This window comes from Microcebus murinus, chromosome 12, assembly GCF_040939455.1.
Source record: "Microcebus murinus isolate Inina chromosome 12, M.murinus_Inina_mat1.0, whole genome shotgun sequence".
Classification (NCBI taxonomy): domain Eukaryota; kingdom Metazoa; phylum Chordata; class Mammalia; order Primates; family Cheirogaleidae; genus Microcebus; species Microcebus murinus.
In genome coordinates, this window is record NC_134115.1 from 88,257,996 (window position 1) to 88,274,104 (window position 16,109).

At 49.7% G+C, this 16,109-nt stretch overlaps 1 protein-coding gene across 19 annotated transcripts in view; it reads right to left on the bottom strand.

Moving 5' to 3' along the window:
* Nucleotides 1-2,264: 2,264 nt before the first annotated feature.
* The window catches only part of FNBP1 (formin binding protein 1), a 132,829-nt gene continuing 118,984 nt past the window's right edge, over nucleotides 2,265-16,109 (bottom strand). For 9 of the 19 annotated variants that reach the window (XM_020289521.2, XM_020289532.2, XM_076009124.1 and 6 more), the window contains 4 exons: nucleotides 13,889-14,021; nucleotides 12,182-12,303; nucleotides 11,739-11,875; nucleotides 5,854-9,224 (listed from right to left, as the gene is read on the bottom strand). In XM_020289521.2, the coding sequence (XP_020145110.1) occupies nucleotides 9,046-9,224; nucleotides 11,739-11,875; nucleotides 12,182-12,303; nucleotides 13,889-14,021 (571 nt within the window). In that variant the 3' untranslated portion in view covers nucleotides 5,854-9,045. Of the gene's footprint in view, nucleotides 5,183-5,853; nucleotides 9,225-11,738; nucleotides 11,879-12,181; nucleotides 12,304-13,888; nucleotides 14,022-16,109 lie in introns of those variants that run through there. The other 10 variants (XM_020289531.2, XM_020289530.2, XM_020289529.2 and 7 more) reach the window with 2 other exon arrangements.

A 16,109-nucleotide genomic window follows, 5' to 3' on the forward strand; every position in this document is an offset into this window, starting at 1 on the left:
AATCATCCCGAGCATCTCACACTGCCTCGTTCTGGGGGTAGTGAGCGGGCTTTGGGGGGGTCGCACCTCTGTCTGGCTGGTCCCTGCTACAGCTTCACCTACTGAGGCACAAACTTCGCTGCAGCCAGGGTGAGATGGGTGCGTAGGAAATTTTTTTAAGAGAGACTATCTTGCTCTGTCGCCCAGGCTAGAGTGCAGTGGCGCGATCAGAGCTCGCTGCAGCCTCCACCTCCTGGCCTTGATCAAGCCATCCTCCCTGCTCAGCCTGGGACTATGGGCAGCTCCAGTGCAGGAGAAATTAACGCCTGTGGGGAAAGCTGTGAAAAAGCAGCAAACGTGGGCAAATTATGTTCTGGAAAGCAGTCTCAGGGATGTAGCCTCCAGTCCTTCCTTTGATCTGACCCCAGCGACCAGCCCAGAGCTGCAACCGGAGGGGGTTTGAAGGACGGCAGGGCCTCGCTAACCCCGAGCCTGTCCTGGGGCTGGGCCCCGAGGGTGCCTGGGCAGAGAGGACCCTTCCTGCTCCCCAGCCGGGGAGGGTGGATCCCAGTGAGCGTTTCTCCCCATGGCTTTTGGCCCCTTAGCACTGAGGACAAAGGTACATGGGGGCCTTTCCGTGCTTCTGTACCTTTTGTGGCCCAGAGATGTCCCCAGCTGATGTCACATGCCATCTGGATGGAGAAGTGTTTAAATCAAGGCCTAATGGGCGCTTGGTGCAACTTTCCTGACACGAGGAGGGTGCTGAGTGCCAGCAGGCAGCCCTCACGGATTCATCCCAGGTCTCAGAGGGTGCTGGCCACACAGCTCACCCCTGCCCCCACGGGGCCAGGGACAAGGCCTCCTCTAGGTGGTGGTCGCTGATGGGCCCTGCTCTCTCCCTCCGCCGTCCGTCTTTGGCAGCAGCAGTTCAGAGTTCGATTTCCAGGCTGTCTGATGGATTGCAAAGTTTCAGAATCTCTTGCTTTAATAAAAACAAAAGGGAGGGGCATACCTGAACCCCCAACCTCTGACCCCTTCCGTTTCATTCCTGGTCATCCCTGGGGGCCTCCTCACTCTCCCCTCCACGCTCTGCCTCCTCCTACCACGAGGGGGCGCCACTGCCCCTGCGGACAAACTGCCGCCCAGGCCCGGCGCACCCAGGGCAGGCGGGGGTGGCAGGGGCAGGCGGCCGGGCGGGCGGCCGGGCGGGCTGGTATTTCCTGACCTACCGGAAGAGCCTGACCCACAGGTCTGTGCCTCTCCAGAGCCTCTGAGTCAGGAGTGTCCTGCTGTTTGAAACTATGGCTTCAAGAGGCTTCCTCAGCGCACCCCAGACGGAATCGTGTAGCAACACATCGCCTAGTGGCCTCCACTGTTCCCAAGCTGTGAGGAACGGAGGCCCAAATGGGCAAACGCAGCTGCAGGCGCCTCAGTGTGAGGCTCTTTGCAGAAGGCTGACCCCGGGGAGACAGTTGGCAACACCCCACCTCCTGCCCACGGCTGTCGGCGTCCAGAAAGAACATGCTGACAACCTAGACAGGAGGTTCCAGTTAGTACGATGATAGACTGACCTTGCCCCGGGCTCCACGCCAGCTCTTGCAGAGGACCAGCAGCTGCGGCCCAGCCCCTCCTCCCCAGGTGCTCGAGAAGGGTTATGTGTACCTGCGGGAGGAGGCGCTGCCCAGCCTCAGTGTTGACCTTGGCCCAGCAAGGCTGCCCTGCCCGCGCTTGCTGTAGCTGCTAACATTGCATTCCCTGCAGAACTGTCTTCCCAAAACAGCGTGGGCACAAACCATCGTATCTTCCCCCAAAAGGCTGGGGTGAAATTCTCAAACCTGGTTGTGGAAACGGCCTCTACTAGTAGCACACGGCCCGCGGGTGCCGGGCCTGCCCTTGATAGTTGTCCCGAAACCGCTGCGAGCCGCCTGCAGCTTCACAGACCCTGGTGGTTCCAGCGGAGCTACCAAGAGCATGGGCTTGAGCGCTGGTGACACCAGGTCACCCATGGAACTCAGGCGTGCCCGCATTCTACCACCTCGCCCGCTCCTGCCAGAGCAACAGTGTCCCCCGAAAGACTAGAGGGGCCACCAGCTGAATCTCCATGCCAAGAAAAGGAGCCTCCCCAAATCCTTGCACCCGAATGTCCCATCAGTGTCCGACACCTTCCCCTCAGTGGCTGGGGCTGGCATTTAGGGCCGTCCAGGTCTCCAGCCCAAGGGACTTGTGACAGCACCAGGCTGCTTGCATGGCTAGTCGCCTCTTCATGCAACAAAACAGTCCCATGATGCTGAGCCCGAAGTTATACTTTTATTTAACGTTTACAGGATGAACATATAGTTACAAGGTCAACAGAAGCCTTCCAATGGAAGCACTTTATTTGGTTTAATTCCATCCCCAGAGACAAATGGGCCATCCCAGGACCTTCACGATGGCGACGGGCCTTCACAACGGTGGAATGCCTCCAAAGTTCAGGGTTAGTGCAACACACACAAACAGCTGAAAGGTGCTCAACATCAGGTTAAAATAGAATTTGGGATCTTTTTTTTTTAAAAGAAGTTTTGGGATGACATAAGCACAGCAGGCAGAGCCAATAAGAGACATGAAACCAAAACTTCTGCAAAAATACTTAGTATTAACATAACCCTTTTATGTTGTGTAAACTTTCTTCTGTAATTGCAGATGTTACCAAAAGGCATCGGAGGCCCTTGTGCTATGCTGGTTAGACAAGCTGCGGGCTTATCTCCAAGACGAGCGAGCTGATAAAAACCCAAAGGGAAATCCCACTACTGCTTCCCAGGCCTTTTCATTTTCTCCCACCCTGCAGTGGAAAAACTGGGTAAATGACAAGTTGCTCTCTTTTCATCTTGCTTTTAAGTCATTTTCAGGGCAGGTTCTTTTAAAACGAGTCATCTCGCCACACAACGATATTCTAGCATTGGCAGAGAAATGACAGGCCGTGGACGGGGCGGGGAGGAGGAGCCCACGCGCCTACCCTACGCGGCGGCTCCATAGCAACGTGCACAGGTCTCACAGCAGGGTCCCAGAGTGAGTGTGTGCCCGGCCACCACAGGGTGACTTATCTGCCCTAGTAGGCCCAGCCGGGACGGCGCTGGCGTCCCCACGCGCCATGCAGTCGGGCGGGAAGCAGACGCCAAGGTTACACGTTTGAAAGCACTCGTCGTCCATTCCTTTTTGGACACAGGTGTAACAGAAGGTTAAAAAAGGACGCAGGGACGCGAGGATACAAGCATATCCTATGTGGGATGTGACAGACACTCAAAGAACAAATCGCTACAGCTTATACCTTTCCCCCTATGCTGCAAGAAACTAATCTACTCGGACCCATAACAGGAAAGATGCGACGCACATGCATTCCCGAGGTTCTAAAATCAGATTTAAAAAACCCTTGAGCATCCTTGTGGAGAGCGGCCAGCCTGACCTGGCGGAGTTCAGAAGTCCCTGGAGACGCCTGTGCACCCTGTTGACAAAGGAGCCCCTCCTGGAGCATGGGGTGCGCCGTGCTGGTTTACAGGGACGGGGTGAGGCCCTGCCTCTTCTCGCCTTCGGCACCCGGGCCGCCACCCTCCTCTCGCCCGCGGAGCCCGCTCTCTCCTGTGACGGGGTGCCCACAGCAGGGTCGCCTGTTGCAGAGACGGGAGTCCCGAGGCTCTCCAGCCGGCAGTGGTCAGCCCCAGGCTTAGCCTCACTCTTGGGGAAGAAAGAACGAGAAAGGGCTCGCGCTCGCTCGCTTCTTAGCCCTGAAGCCATGTCCCCTCCAGCCGCTCACCCCGGCGTGTTGTGCCGCGGAGTCCAGTTCCCGAGGGCCGACCGAGCTGCTCCTGCAGGACAGGGTGTGGTCGCCCCGGTTTGCCGAGAGGGACACTCCATTTTCCAGTCTCCACACACAGGGCGAGCCACCAACAAAGACAGGCCCGACTCTGAGGACCTGGCGACTCCGTCCCTGTCCCTCTGGCTCCTGTGGGACTTCCTGGTCTTAGATTCACAGAGGTCAGGAAGAATCGAGGGTGCTTGAGGTGACCGCCTCCTCACACAGCCAAGCAGCAGAGTGAAGGTGCCTGGCTCACCCTGCGCTTCCGCCGGCCGTCCTGGTCACAGAAGCCCACAGCGACTCCTCCCTTGCCTGCGTCTGCAGCGAGTGACAGGAGGGGCCGAGCTGCTCGAAGGCGTGGGGGCCGCAGGCTGCACGACCTCATTTCTCCTCAAAGATCCGCACGGGGAAGGAAACTTAGCTCCGGACGCAAACTCCGCTAATTCCGCACGGCCTGGAGAGCGGCGATGCAGTGCAGAAGCGGTGGCCGCAGGAGCACTGGAGGGCCACAGAGGCACGGGGGCTTTGGTGCTGGCTGTGCCGGGATGCCGGGGTGCTCACCAGGGAAGGAGTGCGGCTCTGCAGGGAGCGGGCGCAGGGGTGAGGCTGGCTCGAGGAGCACGCCCCGCGGGCCTCAGGGACAGGGAGATGTTGGGGAGGGCGGGCCGAGGTGCTCCTCATGAAAGGTGGACACAGGCGAGACGGCAGGCCGGCCCCCGAGACAGGGCTCCCGCGTGTCCCTGTGCCCGCCAGGCGCCGAGGCCGAGCAGGCTGCCGCTTAGCGTGAGCACCAGCCCAGATGAGGAAGGGCCGCGGATACCTAATGGTCTTGGGAAAGGAGGGAGTATTTCCTAGGGTGACCGTCAGTGACAGCTGGGAGCTCAGTCCACCTGGCGCGCATCTGACCCTCCAGGTCCTGTCCTGTCCGTCTCCCCGGGAGACCGGTGGCGAAGTTCCCACAGAAGGCACAGTGTGAAATGCGGAAGGAGCGGCCAGCACGAGCCCGGGTGGACTGAGGGCCCAGGAAGGAGCGAGGGAGGGTGGGCGCCTGTGACCCGCCCTCTTGGTGGCGGGGGAGCGATGAGGACGACCCTGCTGTGGGGGGTGCGGGGAGAGGCCTGGCCCCCTCAAGGCGCCAGGCAGGCCGTGGGAGGAGCTGGGCCACCAGGGGCATGCTGCAAAGAGGGGACGGGGACAGGCCAGCACCGCAGGCGCGCGGGGATGTGGCTGCGGGCGGGGCCACCCCAGCAGCGGCGGGCAGGCCAGTGTGGCCTTGGGGGCGCCGGGGGCTGTGGAGACAAGCAGGCCAGGCCGAGGGGTTTCTCCCGGGAAGGCTCCCCCGAGGCTCGCACAGGCGCACACCACCTTAGGAATCTAGAACACAAAAAGAAGAAGAGAAAGCCTCTGTTAGAGAAGAAGGCAGCAGGTTAGCGGCGGGCATTCTGCTCAGGGCTGCAAACTGCACCGCCTGGGTGGGGGCGGGCAGGGGGTTCAGAGTGATGGGTCACTACAGGGCACAGCCCAGATAAGGAACTTTCACGGTTTAGCTCGGACCCTTAGCTAGTCTTCACTTCAGGGTTAGGAGAGGCCCCAGACGGAGGCCGGTGCAGCCGTCCGCCCCAGCTCATGTTTCTAGTAAGTTTAGTTTCAAGAGAAAGAAACGGACGTTTCTCAGAATGGTGCAAGGAACATGAAGGCCGGGTTCCCTCTCTGACTGACACTCCTGGCTCTTTAGCCGCACAATGGGAAATCTTTGGAGAAAAGGAACACTCGCCACTCTGTCCACTCAGCAATAAACAGTGAAAGCTCTTCATCTTGGGGCGGGAGGAGAGAGACGCGACACACACAGACTTTTCAGGCCCTTGAGTCCCCACAGGGTGAGCAACAGGGAAGAGGTCATCGTTGAAAAAGGGGGTGGAAGGCAGAATTTTAAAAAAGCATTTGGCCAGAAAATTCCCCATTACTAAAGATGGAAGAGTTAAGTATTCATATTACACAGGACAATTTTCTTGGAAAGGTGAAAAATCACTTAAAATACACAACACTGAGGAAAAATATAACGTTTATTAGAGCGGCAGATACGAGGGTACAGCTAAAAGATGCCAGACAGATTCTTTTCTTTTAGGATAAGAATAGAAAGAAACAATCATTTTGGCCACATTAAAACAAAACTTACTCAGAACCCAAGTGTTTATAATAAGCTCAGTGCAGAGCAGCCGGCAGGGGACCTCGCTACCAGCTACCAGCGCAGGAGGCCTTGCGGCTCCCAGCAGTTACGAAAACAAAAAGGTCATTAGGCAGCAGAATAACCAATAAAACAAACAGATAAAAAAGTAAAACGTGAAATCAATTAATTTCAAGTACTCCTTTTAGTTTTTAAATGGCAGTATATACAAATAGATTCTGTGGAGGGAATCACAGACATGTTTAACAGAAAGCAATTTGAAAAAACAAAAACAAAACCACAAAAGAAGAAAGTCACAATCCAGTTGACCAATTGGAAGTTACTCTCGTCTAAATAGTTTGGCAATTATTAAATAAGCACGTTGCAGACACCACACACACACACACACACACACAAAGTGCACAGGCATTATTAAAAATAAAACCACCCTCTGGCCACAGGCAGCAGAAAGCAGCAGCCCCGCCAGGCTGGAGGAGTCCAAGGGGAGCCGTGTTTTTGGGGAAGCGGGACAGATTCGTAAGGAAGGTCGGGAGGAACAGCTTCTACATACACATGATTAACCCCTCAGTGTAGCTGTCAAGTAAAAGGAGAAAACATTACCAACAGCTGAGATTTTGCTTCTTTTATTTTTAACAGAGAACTGTTGGAAGAAAACTAGTATACTTGGGGTGGAAATGGAGACTCCTGACTCTTTGGGAATTGTTCCAATGTTTTCTGATACTTCACACATGGACTAAATGGAACCGAAACTACAAAATATCTTCATTGTTTAGTCGATATCATATAGATTCACCTGTTAAGAGTTACTCAGGCATACAGCTTAATAATTGTAAATTTATGTGTCCAAACATGTCCAAACCAACACCCCCAGCTCACAAACCAATTGGGCTATTTTCTGAATCAAATTTACATAACTCTAAAGGAAAAAAACACAACTTGACAGAATGCCCTATTTTCAGAGCGGGTTTTTGAAAGGCTAATGAATGTTGTTTCACCCCATTTTAGACTTTTTTCAGTGTCTAGTTGGCTTTCTCTCATAGTACATATGCTGGAAATGAGTTCATCATCGGATAGAAAGGTCAGATTTTAGTATCTTAGGTCTCCCATTCACTTGGTTACACACAGAAAGCTGGAAACTTCCTACTGCTCATTAAAGCTAATCCCTGTTGTTGAAGGGTCAGCTGATTTTCTTTTCTTGCTGCAATTCTTACAAAGGAGAATGAAACAGTTCCCCCAGAGAGGCCTGGGGTCAGGAGGAGTGGCTTTATGGATGTTATGTAAGGAAAAGTATTCCAAAGAAATTTTAATTACAAAATTCACATATATTTAAAAAATCATGCTGACCAACGTTGGCTCCCTGCTTTTGATGCTGCGCTGCTGGAGCTGTGTAAGATACAGCCACTGAGGAAACAGCGTGGAGGGTATATGGGACCCCTCACATACTGTCTGTCTTTGCAGCTGCCTGAGACTCTGTCATTATTTCCAAATGAAAAGTGTGTTTTAAAAAAAATCAGGCTGTCATTAAGTAAAGATGACTTAAATTCCATTTTGGTGGCCCTTGTGAAATTTAAGGGAATTTGCTGCTGGAATCTTGAAACACAGCAACAAGCACTTATCAATCCTGCCAGGTTCTAGAGCCCGGATGTGAGGCTATCGCTTTGAAAAATCAGCTTGAAATGGACTTGAACTTATAAAATGAACCCACAATGTAGAGGCAAGAAGCTAATTTCTCACTTAAAAGTAAAGAGGGACACATATAAAGAATTTTCAAAGTCAAATAAAAAGAGAATCTTAACCCCACACCTTCACTCTGACCCATGTATAACTGGCTCTCTGTGATCTCAGTGTAGATTCTGGCAATGGACACAATCAAATTCTGGGCTTGGTAACCGTCTATGCATGTGATGAATTTCGTATCTACCCTCCCTCCTTAGTGCCAATTTAAAAACGTAAATTCCCACCAAGTGGCCCAGATTCCTTAAAGATGATGAAACATTTTATTTTAATCTGGCTATAGTTAATTATATAAAATGAGCCAGACATTCTAAAACAATTTCCAGGAAATTCAAATATTGCCAATGATTTAAAAAAAAAAAAAATCCCCCCTTTGAAAAGTGACGTGCCTGTGTGTGGAAGCAGCTGCCGCCACACCAAGCTCTGTTTATAGCCCTGCCTGGGCGAGTCTGAGCTGAATATGCTCTACCTGCCACAAAACTCAACAGACACTACCAAGTGTGAGAAAATCAGAGCCAAAGGGAGCTGAGGCGTAGCCATGACCTGCTTTTAAATAAGCTGATCTAGACGGCACTGGCACATCTGATCAACTGTCAATCTGGTGGAGCTTAGAAGATCAGTCATGGCTTGTGAAAATCAACTGGTTACCTGACCAAATTTTTCCAGATTTCAATTGGTTGTTTGGGATCATATAGACATTATCGGATAATCATGATGATCTAACAATGATTTAACCATGTTTAAGTAAAAATATGTACTTTGGTACCAATATAAGAATCTTATTTACTTCTTTACTCAAGAAGGGGGACATTTTATTTTAATGATGACTTCCTCCCAAGTGAATGATTATAAAATTTAACAAACTAGCATAGTTTAATTTATTAAGTTACAAAATGTAACCTCCTAACATAACTCGATTTATGGTGGATACCAGATAGAAACCAAAGAACTGACATCTTCTGCACCCACATGACATAGGTGGACTTTTTAATTCAGAAATATTGATTGGAAGTTAGAATGCAACTTTGTTATCTACAGATACTGCCAAAGGAAGAAATGTTTATCGGATTTTGAACGACACAGTTGTAAATTGGCAGTTGGCAGTTTTCCACGTAAAATTTCATCAGCAAGAAACTTGATCATAGTCAAAGCTAGACAAGGCAATCCCGGTGCACGGAGCCCGCGAGTCCGCCAGGAGACTGCACGACCACGTGCGTGCACTGCGGTGTTCTCCGTTCGTCCCGTGAAGAAACGCCTGTAACAGCCACAGTTGTGGGAAGAAACAACTCCAACTTTTTAAAAGTTTTTTTAAGTGGTATTAAATATAAGTCTTAGCACCTTTGGCATTTTTGTCCAAATAGACTTCGACGTATGAAGTGGGGACGTAACCCTCTTCATCTTCATTTCTCCGAATGCGGGTCCACCCGTCACCTTTGTCTTCCTCTATGACATACAGTGTTTCTCCTTCAACTACAGAGATGGTTCCTTCATTCTGACCTGAAAAAGCAATATCGGAATAGTTTAGGGGGTCTTGTCAAATTCAGGTGGAAAGCAAACAGCAATCTTTGTGATGAAATGAATGTAACAAAAGATGAGGCCTGGCCGGGTGTGGTGGCTCACACCTGTTATCCCAGCACTTTTAGGAGGCTGAGGTGGGAGGATGACTTGAAGGCCAGGACAAGACCAGCCTGAGCAACATAAGTAAAAAAAAATATTACAAAAAGTAAAAAAAATTAGCTGGGTGGCGCATGCCTGTAGTCGCAGCTACCCAGGAGGCTGAGGCAGGAGGATCGCTTGAGCCCAGGAGCTGCAGGCTGTAAGCGAGCTATGATTGGGCCAGTACTGCAGCCTGGACGACAGAGCAAGACCCTGACTCAAAAACGGAACAAAAAAGATGAGGTCTGTACAGAACACATCCTCTTGGACCTCTCAGATGCACTGACCCCTCCCTCCCTCACTGCCCTGACACTCCTCCCCGCCCATGAACTTCCAGGTCTCTCTAAGGACTGTTCTAAGTTTTCCATGGGCCTTTTCTCCTTCCTTCCAGAATGGCAAGTACGTCCCCTTGGGGCGGATCCTCTATCTCTCTTGGAGGGAAAGCGGCCCCAGGGCTTCAACTGCAGCCCTCTAAACAGCGGCCTCACACTGCTCTCTCCCACTCTGGCATTTTTCTGCAGCGAGGATCCCTCCTTTCCTAGTGCCTGCAGCGCGCGTCCACCTCGATGTGGCCCAGGCACTACAAATGCAACACGAGTGAACCTGAATTCATTGTTCTTCCTCCCAAACTAGGTCCTCCTTCTGCTCCCCCATTTCACTGGACACTCCATTGTCCCAGGAATGCAACTTGGGACTCATGTTTGATTTCCTCTCCTTCTCCTTTCCAACTTCCAATCAGCCCTGAAGTTTAACTTCAGTGTCTCTGTTGTGTTCCTAGTCAAGGCCCCCCAGGCCATTTGCTAAGTCATACAAAAGGCACCACTGCCCAGAATGTTTCAGGAAGGCAAATTATTTAACGAGCTGTTAACAGGGGAAACAGGGAGTCGGGAGCAGGGGAGGGCGGGCGGTGATTGGATGTGAAGTGAAACTGGGAACATTTAACCTGGCACTTCTTTCTTGTTTTGTCACAAAGAACATTTAGTCTATTAAAGGTTCTGAAAAGTCCTGCAGCAAAGAAATCTATAAGATCCATTTATCTCAGGGCTTCCCATACTTACTGGAGCTCTGATAGCCGTTTTCGCAGCGTCCTTATTAACACTCTCAGGACATGGTGTCCAGGCTCATCAGTTTAGAAACACTAGGCTAGTCTTCCTACCCATCCTCCCTGTTTCCTAATAGACCCTACACATGTGCCAATAAATCCCCCAAGGATATAGGAAATGTTGTGTTATTCTTGCAGCCTTGATATTCAGAGTAGATTGTAAGATATAAATTTTTATGAGATTTCAAAGATTAAGATTATTTTGATAACATTATTTACAGATTTAAAAGATGTGGTTATCACAAGTCTGTTGAGAGGGAAAACTGCATAAAATAACTAACTTGGAATAAATATTTTGCATCAGTTAAAAAAAGAAATCTCCTAAGCTACAGCTCTGTGCACATCCACACTGGCTCAAGTACTTTCAACAGCTCCTTGATGTCTGCCAAATAAAATCCAAAGGCTTCTCTTATCCCCCTGCCCCAACAATGGCACTTGCCATTTTCTACGAGCGTATTCCACTATTACCACTTGAGACCTCTGAGCTCTGGCCACACGCCCCCCATGCTGGCAGTGCTATGCCATGGCGGGCTGTCTAAACTTCCTCAAGGAAGTCGTCTCATTCTCCCATGAGCTCCCATCACTGTGGACCCCTCCTCTGGTAAACACTGCAAGCTGTCCTCTCACACCTGTGTCTGCCTGATTCCCCTACGGGCACGTGCCCTGTCACACTGCCTGCACCCCGCCCCTTCTCTGGCCTTTACGAGACAGAAGCTCTATAAGTATTAAATGAATGGTGGATGACACAGCTATCATTCCATCCCTAGGAAAAAAATATTATTCCATTTCATCCACTCTGAAAGCTGTTAAATTATACAAATCAAAAGTCAAAAGACACAGCCATTAACCAAATAATAATAATAGGTTTGGGGCCTCTGAAGGGGGAGGATTGCTTGTGGCTAGGAGTTTGAGACCAGCCTTGGCAACATAGCAAGACCCTGTCTCTACAGAAAAAAAAAAAAATTAGCCAGGTGTCGTGGCACCTGTAATCCCAGCTACTTGGGAGGCTGAGACAGGAGGATCACTTGAGCCCAGGAATTCGAGGCTGCAGTGAGCTGTGATCGCACTGCTGCACTTCAGCCTGGTGACAAAGTGAGACCCTGTCTCTATAAAAATACTACTACGAGTAGGACAAAAGCATAGCAGAGAAAGAGCTGCAAGGCTTCTAAGGAAAGGTCTGGTCACAGAAAGAGAAGAGTGACCCGGACATAGTTTATAAAAGGCAGGTGAATCCAGCCGACATGAAGTGTCACCTTCAAACGTGTAGAGAGCTTTGCAAGTCCCTATGGCAGGAAGGGGCTCCTCATCATCAAACTCGTCATCGAAGTCCGTGGCCAGCACCTTCACCTCACTCTCCTGGCTTTGCTCCTCTGTGTAACTGCCATCTGGGCTGCTCAAGAAAGGAAAACACACAGCAACTATAGCGACCGACTCCAGGGAGGACTCGATTTTAGTCCTGTGACCGCATGCAACCCTCCTCCAGGGTTGTCATTAAGACCGTTTTAAATTATCCCGCATGCTTAGATCACCACCCCCTGTTCAATTATAAATTTGTACCACGGGAAGAATCAGAGGTCAATCCTAACAGATATTTTGGCATCTAACAAGTGGCTTATGCTCATTTCCAAATCTGGGAATTTAGAAATGAATGCAAAGCAAATCTCCGCCAGAGCCAGGCGCCGCACAGATACTGTACCTCTCCCGGTCTTGTGCGCAGTTGTTGACTGTTGGAGGGTTCTGGCTGTCGTACAGGCCGCTCTGCCGCCGGGCCTGCTCGCTGCGTGCAGGGAGTCGGCCTTCAACCTCAGCCAGCCAGGCCTGGAAACAAGGCAACGAAAGACTCTGGCCTCAGTTCATCTGAAGGCCGGACCAGGCCCCAAATGTAGGGGCTGCTCCTCGGTCATTTAAACTGATGCAAGAAGGTCCACACGCGGACAGGGTGTGGGCAACTGTACAAATATGAGTTTGCTTCCACTTCTCCAACTTTGGGTGAAATCAAAGCAGCTACCTTTGAGTACATCCATACGGTTGACAAACTTGATGAAACACTTAACTTAAAAGACATAACTGGGCCAGGAGCGGTGGCTCACGCCTGTAATCCTAGCACTTTGGGAGGGAGGCCGAGGCGGGCGGATTGCTCAAGGTCAGGAGTGCAAACCCAGCCTGAGCAAGAGTGAGACCCCGTGTCTAATATAAATAGAAAGAAATTAATTGGCCAACTAATATATATCTATAGAAAAAATTAGCTGGGCATGGTGGCGCATGCCTTGTAGTCCCAGCTACTTGGGAGGCTGAGGCAGGAGGATCGTTGAGCCCAGGAGTTTGAGGTTGCTGTGAGTTAGGCTGATGCCACGGCACTCACTCTAGCCTGGGCAACAAAGTGAGACTCTGTCTCAAAAAAAAAAAAAAAAAAAAAAAAAAGACATGACTGCATATAAATACAACTTTCAACACAATCACGTTTTAAGAGACACAATTAAAATTGGATATGCTGAAAAGCAGAGCACTGGGCAGGTAACAGTGTATTTTGTCTTTTTTTTTTTTTTTTTTTTGAGACAGAGTCTCGCTTGTTGACCAGGCTAGAGTGAGTGCCGTGGCGTCAGCCTAGCTCACAGCAACCTCAAACTCCTGGGCTCAAGCATCCTTCTGCCTCAGCCTCCCGAGTAGCTGGGACTACAGGCATGCGCCACCATGCCCAGCTAATTTTATATATATATATTAGTTGGCCAATTAATTTCTTTCTATTTATAGTAGAGATGGGGTCTCACTCTTGCTCAGGCTGGTTTCGAACTCCTGACCTTGAGCAATCCGCCCGTCTCAGCCTCCCAGAGTGCTAGGATTACAGGCGTGAGCCACCGTGCCCGGCTTATTTTGTCTTTTAATGTAACTCATGGAACAGCCTGGCAGTCCCAGCTGTGACCCACCCAGCAAAAAAGCTGCTGGTGGGCGCAGTGGCTCACGCCTGTAATCCTAACACTCTGGGAGGCCGAGGCGGGTGGATTGCTCGAGGTCAGGAGTTTGAAAACAGCCTGAGCAAGAGCAAGACCCCGTCTCTACTATAAAAATAGAAAGAAATTAATTGGCCAGCTAATATATATAGAAAGAATTAGCCGGGCATGGTGGCGCATGCCTGTAGTCCCAGCTACTTGGGAGGCTGAGCCAGAAGGATCGCTTGAGCCCAGGAGTCTGAGGTTGCTGTGAGCTAGGCTGACGCCACGGCACTCACTCTAGCCTGGGCAACAAAGCGAGACTGTGTCTCCAAAAAAAAAAAAAAAAGAAAAAAAAGAAAAGAAAAGAAAAAAAAAAGCTGCTGGCGTCTGCACCGATACATGCAGAGCAGCACCTGTTCCTCTTTCTGGCTCTTTGTTTACAAGAAAGCTTTTCAACAACACAGTTTTCATACCTCAAATTTCTGGGTCTCTAGTCTCAGTTTTTCTATATTTTGGCTGACTTCGGCCAATTTGTGATCCAAACTGGCTGGGTCTCCCATTTGAGGATTCTTCAGGTAGACATCTTTCATTTTTGTTATGGCATCTCTGGAAAAAAGAAAGAGCAGAACAGTAAAGGTTGCTGTTGTCAGCCAATTATACTCCACCACTTTGACAGCCATATGAACGGGAATGTGGGAAGACTGGATCTGAGCATGGATTTGAAGGGACTACCAGGCCAGCTTTCATTCTGGAAATTATCTATAAGAATTCTGCTACAAGGTCCATATAATCCAGCGGCTGATTTTTATTAATAAATTTCATTTGCTTTTTCTGAATGGTGTTTCCCTACTTTCTACAGCAAATGAGAAACATAAATTAATCCTGCCCCTCCCTTTGCCCCAAACAACAAGAAAAACAAAGAACTCCTGAGTATTTCCATGTGCACATTCTTCACACAAACCAAAGCTACAACCGGTGTCCTGGGTCTTGTGGGTTGCAATACGTTTGCCTCATAAAGAAGCACAGTGGGCCAGGCATGGTGGCTCATGCCTATAATCCTAGCACTCTGGGAGGCCCAGGCAGGAGGATTGCTCAGGGTCAGGAGTTCGAAACCAGCCTGAGCGAGACCCTGTCTCTACTAAAAATAGAAATAAATGAATTGGCCAATTAAAAAATTATATAGAAAAAATTAGCTGGGCATGGTGGAACGTGGCTGTAGTCCCAGCTACTTGGGAGGCTGAGGTAGGAGGATTGCTTGAGCCCAGGAGTTTGAGGTTGCTGTGAGCTAGGCTGACGCCGTGGCACTCTAGCCTGGGCAACAGAGTAAGACTCTGTCTCAAAAACAAACAAAAAAAGCAGCACAATGAATTGCCTTGGAAATTTTCTTATACTCCATTGCAACCGTTAAGAAACTGAATCCACAGTTGGCATCCACAAAAGGCAGCTAAGAGCGTTAGAACTGCATATTGCAAGATTCCACCCCTTTCCTGAAATCATGTTTTGGAAGCTGCCCCGGGAGCCCGAGCAGGCATCCCCAGAGAAGTTTGCAGGCCTGTTGGGGTTTACCTTTAGTGTTGGAGGCAAGGACCCTCAAAGACCCTCAACTCCCCTATGACTCGTCCTACGCACGGGCTTCGCCCTGGAAAATTCCAGCTATAGCTCCGAGAAGAATGCATTCCATGACGTGCTGACCACGGAATGCTCCAGGGTGTGCTAACTGCAATTGTTCCCGACCACCTGCCAGGTTGGGGTTGAGTAATCAGTCACAAACAGCTTCGATACGATAAGACGCTGATTGGGGCTGATTAACCCAGACCCAAGCCTCATCGTCACCCCACTCTATTTTTCTGTTTTACTTCCTTGTTTCTGTATGCTTATAAAACCTACAAAGAATCCAAGTAAAGCAGACCTTGACAACCCTTTGCTTGGTCTCGTTCCTTTCTCTCGCCCATCTCTTTCAGGCACGGTCCCCCTTGACCCCACGAGTAACAGAAGGTCCCGCGGGCCGGGACACTTTAGGACCAAAGAACTCTACTAACTTTAACCCTAGCTTTAAGGCACTTCCAGTAGGCTTTGAGTTGGAAAAAGTTTAGAACAAATGTCTCTTTGCAGATAAGGAGCTAACTTTAATGAGCTTCAGCAAAATAAAATTCAAACCAATCATACAACACAAGGCCTTCAAACACACCAAAAGATATATTTTGGGTCATGGGAAATAGTTTAACTGAAAATATAGAAATAATGGGAATAGAATTTCCACAAGTCCTCACTACCCTTCTCCTTGACTACTTGTGTCTGAGCCCACGGGCACTGACAAACTGTCAGCTCCTCCCTAGGGTCACCCCTCCACCAGAGGGCGAGATCCACTTGGACTTCTTCCCTCTGCTCCTTCCTTCCTTCCCTCTGTCCATAGCATGCATCACTTTCCAACACTGTATGATTCATTTATTTTTATGTTTATTATTTACCGTCTGTCTCCTCCCATAAGAATGGAAGCTCTTAGAGGAAGCTCTGTGAGTTCCCAAGTGTCAGGACAGTCCCTGGCACACAGTAGATGCTCATTAAAATTTGCTGAATGAACAAATGTTTTTATAAGCAGGCTGTGATGCTGTCTATCCTTACTATGTGCTTTACAAAACCCCTCTTTTGACTCCATGGCAGACACCTCCCTCCAGCTACCTCCCTATTTCTCAG